At 32.6% G+C, this 11,144-nt stretch overlaps 1 protein-coding gene across 3 annotated transcripts; it reads left to right on the top strand.

Moving 5' to 3' along the window:
* The first annotated feature begins 3,797 nt into the window (after window positions 1-3,797).
* LOC111387535 (nuclear envelope-associated protein 2-like) lies at window positions 3,798-10,891 on the top strand. 3 transcript variants are annotated; one of them, XM_023012112.1, is made up of 5 exons: window positions 3,798-4,712; window positions 5,094-5,201; window positions 9,239-9,667; window positions 9,813-9,914; window positions 10,485-10,891. In XM_023012112.1, exons 1-5 carry the CDS (start codon window positions 4,500-4,502, stop codon window positions 10,641-10,643), a joined length of 1,011 nt encoding a protein of 336 aa, XP_022867880.1. In that variant the 5' UTR covers window positions 3,798-4,499; the 3' UTR covers window positions 10,644-10,891. The 3 variants fall into 3 exon arrangements, with proteins under 3 accessions (XP_022867880.1, XP_022867875.1, XP_022867886.1); XM_023012107.1 differs by having other exon boundaries at window positions 3,800-4,712; window positions 9,206-9,667; XM_023012118.1 differs by lacking the exons at window positions 3,798-4,712; window positions 5,094-5,201 and adding an exon at window positions 8,023-8,906 and having other exon boundaries at window positions 9,206-9,667.
* Window positions 10,892-11,144: the final 253 nt, after the last annotated feature.

Below are 11,144 nucleotides of genomic sequence, written 5' to 3'. Positions count from 1 at the left end.
CACTATTTTATTTCTTCTCTTTTTCTCTCTAGTTTATAGTACATTATTAGCACGATTCTCTACAAAGTATGGCAAATTAATTTGTAGTCTATAGACAATCTCAAATCATACACGTTTTTTTTTTTAATTTATTTATTGTAGCTTACATGCATAATTGACTTTCATGAATTGATTCTGCCCAATTAATATTAACTGTTGCATAGCAAATTGGTTTCTACCCAGTTTTCTTTGTGTCCAAATTTTTAATTCAATCACTGAATTGTGCATGAAAGATCATCATATAAAATAATCAGCAATCATAATTATGCATGTCCAATTTTTTTTTTTTTTTTTTTTTTGCTTCTTGTTTATCATTCATTTAATTACCTCGTTGTTGTTTTTTAATGAGTATACTTACAAATTTAGTACTCATATATCTATCTAACATATTTTTACTTTTGAAGTAGCTCACTATTATTAATGTTCTAGTTAAATTTTACTTGCTCCCCAAGAGTAATTTAATAAAATCTAATATAAATTATGTTTTTACTCATGAAGAGTAAATTTGTATATAATTTATTATTTCATTTATTGCTCCTGAATAGCATAATACTCCGATTCCATTATTCTGAAGAATGTTACTCGTAATGTACACATGCATCATTATCTAAATTCTAGCAAAAATAATTCGAACCAATAGTTTGAAAAATAATTTATTTAGATACATTTATTAACCAAAAAGATCAACAATATCTCATACACTGGCTTTAAATGCTCCAAATCAAATTAAAGTCTTGTAGAACTATTAGTTAATATTATATTTGATAAATTTTTGACATACATGAAGTGTGATGTTATTCGATTCTAATCTTTAAAAGAAAATGGAGCAATTGAAAAGACAATCCTATTAAGGAGACATACTTTTGATGAATTGAAGAAATGATTGGCCATATAAACGTGACACATTCATAAATAAGTAATGATGTTTATCATCATGGTGATAGAGTATTGGTGATGGGCAACCTAGCATCCCTCAAATCTCCTTCTCTCTCCTCTCCCATTTTCTCACAAAAATTGAACCATCCAATTCCATTATTTCATATAGACTATCAAATCACCGATATTTCATCATCATAATGATAAATGACATCATTCTTCATAAATTGAATTCACTAAATAAACTTAAAGTTTCTGGACCAACAGTCCAAAAATCTAAAGATATAAACTTATGCGAAAATGAAATGAGAAAAATTGAGTCATAATATATAATGAAAGACTCTTGACATAATGAATTTTGTGAAGACTTACGTAAATGGATAAATTATCATATGGTAGATGTAATCACAAGCCTCTATTTTATCGATCTAACAATGTATAGAATTTGATATGCATATAATAAATTTGATTATAGCCCACTCACATGGCATTATTATTAACGTTACCTTAAAAAGATTTAATATGCATGGAGCATATAGTTCAAGTGATATTATCACGAAGATGAATAAATACGCATTGTACTAATTTTATTTTATCAAGGTTTTTAATGGACAACTTTTATAATGTATTGAAAAGAATATACTCTTTTTCCTACATCAGGATTTTTTCACAAGGTTTTTCCTAATAAGATTTTAACGAGACATATTTTTTATGTGATGAATGTTTATAATATACAAGATATTTTCTTCAAAGTAACACTCCTATATGTGTGAGACTTCCAAGGAGATTAATAATAATTATTTTTTGAATCATCATGTTATCACAGTTATCAAAGGTTAATACAATCTTTTATGAAGATGATGTTATTTGATAACTATAAAAGATAACATGAGACTTACTTTACCAGAAAGTGCAATATTTAAGGATAAATTGATATAAGAATTGAAATCAAGGAGTTTAGCTGTATACTTTTTCCTTTGATAAAGTTTTGTCCCACTGAATTTCCTTAACAAAGGTTTTAATGAAGCAACATTTTTTCTCCAAATTATTTACACTCTTTTTGCATTTATTGACATTTTTGTCCCATTGAGTTTTTGCCAAATGATATTGCAATGCGATAGTTAATGTGCAAATAATCATCAAATGGGAAGTATTGAAAACTATAAAATATATATTGATGATTATATAGTTTTATCATAATGCATGAATAAGTCTAATATAGTTTGGAGAGTCAATTCCGTTACAATTGTAACTCTCATTTTGAACCCTATAAATACGGGTCTCAATTATCAATAAAATATACTTGAGTTTTCACTCTTTTATTTCTTCTCTTTTTTTTTTTTTCTCAAATAGTCATATAAAAAATAATTTCTCAAATTTAGTGGTGGTCATGGACATCACTGGCCCCTACTTCCCTTTGTCATTGCCTGTTGAGGGAGAAGAATCGGGGGGTGCTATCATCTGTAAGCTTAATGAACTTCGGTAAATTAATATTTTTAAGAGGTGTTGGGCGTGTTGGTGAACTAGATGAATGATTCAAAAGTGTTTTTATCATTTTTATAAAAAAAATTGTTAACTCTTAACACACTACTTAATACAACAAACAACTCTCGTTCATTGGATCTCAAAACTGATAAGAAGGGAGTAGGGGTGGGCGCGGATTGGTTCGGTTCTCTTTAAAATCGAACCGAATTAAAATTTTCGGGTATCTAGTAAATGGAACCGTCAGGTCCAAATATAATTATGGAACCGTTCGGGTTCGGTTCCATTCGGTTCGGTTCGATTCCATTCGGTTCGTTTCCGTTCGGTTCTGTATTATAATTAAATTTTTTAACATTTATAACAACGTTATATAAATACGACTAATGATACATTCAATGGTTTTGGAATATCAAAGACTAGTAAATTACCTTGTTCAAATGATCGCTACGATCAAAGTTTCGGTCGGTGGAAGTCACAGCTTCGATCGGAGGTCAGAGTGTCGACCGACGATTGTATATGTTTTGGAATATTAGCGAGGCTGCGAGAGTGAGTGCAAGAGTCGAGACAACGTTATGCACTTTATTGTAGGTGTTTAAAGTTATTTAGTGGATTTGATCTTGTTTGGCTAAGAAATGAAACAATAAAATGGGTAATTGGGCCAAAAATTAAAAAATTAGAAATGAAACAAATTATTGGGCCAAAAATTTGGATTTAGAAATCATTACTTTGTTTAGAAAAAATTAAAATTAAAATAATTTGATTTACTCAATATAAAAAAAAATAAATTAGAAAGATTTGGTTTTTATTCGGTTCTTCGGTTCTTGATCTAAAATCGAGAATCGAACCGTACACGTCGGTTCTCAATTCAGATATCCGTTCGGGTATTTAATTTGACAAGAATCGTCGGGTTCGGTTCGTTCGGGTTCGAGTTCAGTTCGATCGGTTCGGTTCGAGAGATTTGCTCAGCCCTAGAAAGGACTGTGCGTTTTATAGACGAAAGATTTTGCGCTGAGCCCATGGGCTTCAACAAAATGAACCCAATTCAAATCCTCTTGCAGCCCATTTTCCTTGAAAGCCACGTGGATGTCAATTCAACCGTAATTTGATTTTTTATTTCGAAATTATCCGGACTAGGTTCGGATCTTGTCATAATCGCCAAACCCGAGGCTCGGTTCCCCGGACCCCTCAAACTCAAATCCGAACCTCAGATTTCGCCTTCATAAAATAGCGTTATTCTAACACTGTTCACTTGCACTAAATCCTACGAATCTCAGCCCTCCACTCTTTCTATCACCATTTTCCACCGTCGGATGTTTTAACAAATGTAAATCATGCACAAATCCCTAGGTTACTATAAATTAAAATTAAATTATATATAAAATACTGCACTGCATATTATAGTATTCAGAAGAGTTGAATTTGAATTTATTCCTGCTTTGTCACTCTCTCTCTACAATTCCCTTGTGTTCATATGGTTTCTCTCTATAATTACGCTCGTTTTCCCATTTTAAAACCGTTTTCGATCGAGTTTCTCACGAAAGCTTGATGTATTTCGTGTTTTGGTTCTGGAAATCCTGTCACTCTTTCTCTTTCTAGTATACGTCTATGTATATGTATATGCATCTGCGTGTTCATAGATGTGTGCATATATGAAGTGGTTCTTCTGCTGTAATTAAAGCGATAAATCTGTGCGTTGAGTCAGTTTGAACTGTGGAGTTTCATAGCTGTCAACTCTGTTGAGGTTGAAAGTGGTATAATAAATTATTCCGTATGAACACGAAGGATATTTTTCGTCGTTATCTGCACACGAAGTTCAAATTGAAATTTTGAATTCGAGTTAAAAATCGTCAACTAAGTTATTAGTGAAATAGATAAATAACTTAATTAATTATTTTCAGTTTAATCATTCGTCACTGTATTAAGTGCTCTACGCAAGGGGTAACATGCAGCGCGTGATACGTATGGGTCTAGTTTTCATCCATTCCAAAGGGAGAGTAACCAAATTAAATTAAATTAAATTCCTCTTCTGGTCCTGATTCAGTGCATCAGCGTAGCGTCAAAGAGATTCGAACTTCTGCTTTTCTGGAATTTGTATCGAAGCGATGATGTCAGTGGAGGAGAATCCGACGTCATCATCGGCATCCTCGACGGTCACGGTAGTACGTAGGGAAGTGGATCCGTTGCTGAAGGATCTGAATGAGAAGAAGCTGAGCTTCAGGCGGAACGTGGTCTCTTTGGCGTCTGAGCTCAAGGAGGTTCGCAACCGCCTCGCTTCCCAAGAACAGTGTTTTGCTCGCGAAACCCTAACTAGACAGGTAAGACAAAATTCAAATTTGCCTCTTCGTGTGTGCTTTTTATTGAATTTTCAAATGGTTGTGAAGTCATGAATTATAATTAATGTGTTTTGGGAAGTGAGATGAGATCAAATGATTTTGAGTAAAGCTACTTGTACAAAGTTGGTATACAAAGTGTGGTTGCAAAATTCAGACAATTGATTTCAAATGATTTAAAAATTTGTTTTTAAAATAATTGGTATGGATGGGATATTGTCATCCAACTTTTTCGACTCTTTTGTCTACCTTTAGTTTTGCCTTTTAAAGGTAGTGATGAGTGTGGGCCACTTATTGTTTTCGGAAATTTTGTCTCTTTACGATAATTGCTTTGTTTTTTATGTTTTTGTTTATTGTTTATGACAGGAAGCTGAAACCAAAGCTAAAATCATGGAAAATGAAATTACTAGATTGCAGAAAAGCTTAGAGGAGAGAAATGTCCAGCTTCAGGAGTCAACATCTGCTGCTGAGATGGTACTATCTTATATCCTGTCTGCCACGACATCATTTCGTCACATCTTTAGTTCTGTGATTTTTAACATTACGGTTTACTGTTCCATAAAGATTTAAGTTTCGTTGTTTTTGCTTGTTTGGGGTAATGCAATTATATGACCTGATGAAGTTTGGATCTAAACTTTATTTCGTTTTTAGGGGTTTAATATTTATTGTACAGATCCACCACAATCAAAGACCTCAGTTACTCTATTTTCAAGGGGTCATTTTCGGATTTTCATATTCTTTTGGTGGGGGGAATAGTCATCAAAATGTTGTAATTTATTATTGACTCACTTTAAAATAGTTGTGCAAATTGAATGATTCAAAGAATTTGGCTCCTTGTAGTTAGCGCTTAATATTTAGCTAGCAAAAGGGGAATCTTTGGACATTTAGTAATGGAATAATTTCTCGCTGGGTGTTAATGCCGTCAAATGTTAACACTGTTAAGCAATATTTGTTTCTCCATTCTTGTCTTTTTCTAGTTGTGCTATTCAAATGTATATACTTGTCTTTTTAGACATTTTCCTCACATTATTATTATTGGTGTTGGAGAACCATTATCAAAATTTAGGGAAAAATGACTACTATGCACAATTCTAGGAGTCTTCCGTGCTTAAAGGCAGTAGAAGAATTTTTCCCTCATGCAATTAAATAGAAGACTTCATATAAAATTGTTGTTAAATGAACGAGTCAATTATCTTTCGTAGCTTTAGAATTTGAGAAAATATAATGTTGTTTGGTGGGCTTATAAGCAGTCTACCCGGCTTATAAGAACCTTTATTTACTGAACAAGTTTGGGCTTAAAAAGAAACTCATTTTTTAAAGCAAATTCCAAAAAATATGCTGATTTTTAAAAGAACACCCACTTATACTTTCCTGCTTACTCTTTGACCAAGGAAAGGACCACTATTTTACCCTTTGAAATAACTAGAAACCCCAACATAAAGGTGCATCAGTAATTCTTCCTATCGAGTTAGCTTAAAGGTAACTAGATTACTACACATAACTGTGCTTATTAGCAAAACTTATCCAAAAATGAATTTTGTTCAATAACTTTACATTTTCTTTTTAATTTGCTTAACCCACCCGAGCATGCTTTTATTGTTCTATGTTTACTTTCCCAATTTAACTTGCTCACAAAACTAGAAATGGAATGAAATTCCTATTTCCATTATTTGTTTTCCTGCCATAGGATTCACATTAAGGTCCAAAAATAGTTGTATTGTAAATACTATATTTGAACTTCTAGGATCATGATATTTAACTTCTGATGTGACCTAAAGACATTTGCTACACAAGTAGGCATATTGGTGCTTTCTATACAGAAAGGATTTGGAGGAAATTGATCAAGTTTAGACTCAACTTCATGCACCGTTCCATGTTAGTAATGCTTTTGAAATTTATTATTTCTGATTAATGATTGTTTTGTATAAAAAATTAGTTTCACCTTTTTAATGACGTCTGGACAAGCTAATACCTACTTCCATAGTCCATATAGTCTTATATTAGTTGTTTAATATAGTCCTAACTTTATTAGGAATTATGAGAAATCGAAGTTAATCTTAGTCAATATGCAGTTGCTTGTTTATTTAGCTTTTTAATATTTTATCACTTGTCTTGTCAGTATTAGGAAATTTAGCAGTCTATAAGTATTTATTTTCTCAATTGAATTACCAAGTTGATTATGTGATTGTTTGGTAGGGATTTTGATAATTGATTTTTTGATCGTTATAGATAAAGTGAGTCCTGTCTGTGAGAGAATAATTAAAAAATGACGGCTGGAATAGTGAAATAACGGTCAAAATTTTGATTTTAATTGACTTAAAATCTGTACCAAACATGCACTATGGTGAAAGTTAATGTGTAGTCGGAACTTGCTAAACCTATGCAAGGGTATGAAAGAAGCTCTCCTCTTTCTTCTTTCATTTCCTATAGTTCTATTCTTGGATAACACTCACAACCCCCAAAATGCTCACTAAATCCTTTACATTTTTTTGGGAACTTGTACTTGGTCCGTTATTCAGCTCATGGGTCATGCAGCTCATATCAAACCCCACCACAAAATTTAACAAAGGACGCTCTATGGGACTTCTACCGAGGTTGGCACTAGGCTTGGTTTTATGGATTACTTCTTCCACTGCCATATCCAACTAGTTGAATTGTTAGTTCATAATAGTAACTTCGGGATGCTAATAAAAATTTTAATTATTAATTTATGCGTTGTTTTAAATCATAATTAAGGGTCAAAATCAAAAGTTAAATTTAAACACACATTTTTAGGACCTACAACAACTATCCATTCGTCCACCACTCATTTATATCAATTTACAATTTTAGCAGCTTTATTTCTCCCAAAGAAAATCTTCTTTCAATTTCCCGTACATAAACTTAATAGAACTTCATTGTAAGTTTTTCTAAACTGCTATTATTTTATGAAAAAGATGTGCACATGAGATTAAGGACATGATAAGGATTTTTCTTATCAGATCTATTAATAGAAAGTTAATGAATGAAGAAAGATGCAACATCCCAAAAATCTATTATAAAATTCTAGGAAATTAGCACATTGATATTTATGATGTGTTAGTCTAATCAAAGTAGAGGTATTAGTAATGACAATGTCTAAATCGAAGCTTAAAAGCTATAGTTTTGTAATATTGTTTCCAATTAAGCAGATATTTTACATCATTTTATTTCCAGTCCTTGTTAAATCCAAGACTTCAATTCGAAAAATATGAGAAAAAACAACTAATAATATATCGTAGCGCAGCACGAATTACTGCATGTCATTAGTTCTATGGTGGCCAAGACAACTTTCAGTTTGTTTAGATCTCAGGTGCCTGATTATGTGTTGTTAGTAGGCAATCTGATTTACTATTGTTAGCTCTACTATTGGTTGAGTTCAAGGTTAAATGTCTCGTTCAAGTTGGTTCTTCGTAGACTTTCATATTAAGATGTCAAATGAGTCCATGACTGAAACATTATCTCTTAAATTTCCACAGTGGTATCTGGTTTTCACCTTCCGAAAATTTCAACACCATCTAGCTGATTTTGGAAAATGGGAAATGTTTTTATGGAGATCCATTTTTTATTGTATATCCAGTTATTCATTTCATTTTTTGAACTTCAAAAATAGTATATAATATTCACACAGGATTTCAAATTTTCTAGAATACCATTCAAAATGGAAAAATGGAAAATGGAAAAATGGAAATTTGGGATTGGAGTCAGCAATGTGGATATCAGTGACATGTAAGCAAAAATATGAGCCTTTTTGTTAACAACTTGGATTTCTGTTTTACAGCAATGAATTTGCTAGGGACAATATGTTCTCATCAAATATACATATTTTTGAATGTGTAGATCATATGTGATACTGCTGAATGATTTACAGTATAATCCACATTATTAACATCACTATTCTACAGTAACTCCATGATAGGCATGATACTAAAATTTCTATTAAACTGCTTTATGGAACCTTGATTATGTTTTGAGAATAATGATGCTAGAGCGGTTTCCTGATTTTCTACCTGGTATAAACCTTGAAGCAGATGATGTATCATTTGAGATTGCTTTATGCTTCAAAGTTGGTAAGATATTTGGGTAGAATGAACTGCCTTGGCATTAACAATTCCAAGCTGCAGACACAGAAGTTCGTGGTTAAGATTGAAGCTACTTAAGGTCTATGTCGATTTGATCACTTCCATTATGTTTATATAATACTTGAATACAAAGTGGAATTGGACTTTTCAAATGACGTGTATAAACATTTTTGGTTACATTTTTCTCTTTCGACTTATTTTTATTGTATTTTGGCTATTACTATGGGAAAAGGCTGCGCCATTTCATAGGCAATTGATTTGGTTTTACGTTCTGTGGATCTCTTACATTCACCTATATTCCATCTGGTTTTGCATATAGTCTCTTCCCACTTAGTTGTAAACTTTATCGTGGTTGTTTTTGTTTATGATGAACTGCAGTATGAAAAGGATCTGAATGATCTGAGATCACAGCTTTCAGCTACTAAAGCTACTGCAGATGCAAGTGCACGGTCTGCTCAATCGGCAGAATCACAGTGTCTGGTGCTTTTGAAAGATCTGGAAGAGAAAAATTTCTCTTTAAAGGAGCACGAGGTTCATATTAATAAACTGGGAGAAAAAATCGATATTCTTCAGAAGAATCTTCAAGCTAGGGATCTTTCCCAAATGCAACTGAAAGATGAAGTCATGAGAATAGAGCACGAGATTATGGAAGCATTAGCCAAGGCTGGAGCGAATAAAGATTGTGAGCTTAGGAAAATATTAGATGAAATTTCCCCTAAGAATATTGAAAAGATGAATAAACTTTTGACTGTAAAGGATGAAGAAATCGCTAAGCTGAGAGATGAAATAAGGATTATGTCTGCTCATTGGAAGCTTAAAACTAAAGAGCTGGAATCTCAGGTTTGATCATCTCAAATCAGTCCTTTATAGTAGCAACTCTAAAGTTTGTTCTTTGATTACCTGCAATATATATACATATGTATATGTGTGTGTGTGTGTGTATTTACACATTTTTTTATGTAAAGGTTTGTGCATTGTTTCACAGTTAGAGAAGCATCGTAGAGCAGACCAGGAGTTGAAAAAGAGAGTACTGAAATTAGAGTTTTGTCTACAAGAAGCTCGTGCTCAAACTCGCAAGCTCCAAAGGGTAATTCTCTCTCTTATGTTAATAGCACTGTATAGGTTTCTTGGTGCAACCTTATTAGGTTACTTGCATGTTATGTTTGTTTTCAGAATTTACATTACAGCAAGACACAATAGTGTCTACTGTTCATTCCATTATTATCTTCTTGTTGGTTCACCTATGTTTCTTGTGCTATTGCTTTGCTGGTTTGGCAATAATATAAGGCCAGATTCAAATAGTCAGAGAACCGACTCTTTAATTTGAATTCTTTTGTGCATGATTGGTACGCGAAATTAGAGAGTACAAATAAGATTTTAACTTCTTTTTCTTCTTCGATACTGTCTAATCTACCCCTTAACCCCCAATCAACACTCATTTGAAACAAACCAAAATTTGGGCTCTTGTTGACAATGGTTGATAAATTGTCTGCACAATCACTAAGCGCATTGAAATATATTGATTGTTAAAAACATTTCTGCATAGTAATTATGGTTCTAATCCGATACATTTGTGTTGTTACTTATCACATTGTTCTTGCTTGATGATCATAATAATAAATAACTATTTTAATTATTATTCGTATTTGTTCCACAGATGGGAGAACGACGGGATAAAGCTTTGAAAGAACTCAGAGATCAACTGGTGGCAAAACAACCCACGATTTCCGAAAGGAAGAACTTCTGGGAGACATCCAGTTTCAAAATCATAGCTTCAATGTCAATGGTGATCTTGGTAATATTCTCAAAGCGATAAAACTACTATGTTATCTATATATATTATTAGTATTCTACAATATGATTAGACGATAGAGGTCAAGCTGAGTGAGCATTGAGGTTTAAGCAGGTTTTGCTCGTATTTGTAAAAATGTGCATACTAGATGGTCAGCAAAGTCCTATTTTATGCCTTGAATATTAGAATGAAGCAGGCATTAGTATAAGAATGATATTGACTCTTGGCGTTTTATTTATTTATTTTTCCAATTTGTGGCTGGTGTATATTCATGAAGTTGGGTCCATCATCTTGCATGTGTTACTCTGGTCCAGGTTTAGTGGCTCCAATTTGTCGAATTAAAATTAAAGCACAAACTGTGGTTCTTAGGTACTTAATGCTGAGTTTGCAGGTCTTGATTGTTTGGTCCCACGTAAGACATTTTCTTGAGAAGAATTGAGACAAGAGGGAGTTATTTTAAATTTTAATCCACAAAAACATAGTTAATGAAAATTTAGTTATAATGGAAAAAAAGAAGGGGGAAAA

The sequence above is a fragment of the Olea europaea genome, chromosome 3 (genome assembly GCF_002742605.1).
Source record: "Olea europaea var. sylvestris chromosome 3, O_europaea_v1, whole genome shotgun sequence".
Lineage (NCBI taxonomy): Eukaryota > Viridiplantae > Streptophyta > Magnoliopsida > Lamiales > Oleaceae > Olea > Olea europaea.
Note: the sequence above shows the minus strand (reverse complement) of the source record. Positions and strands in the feature narration are given on the sequence as shown.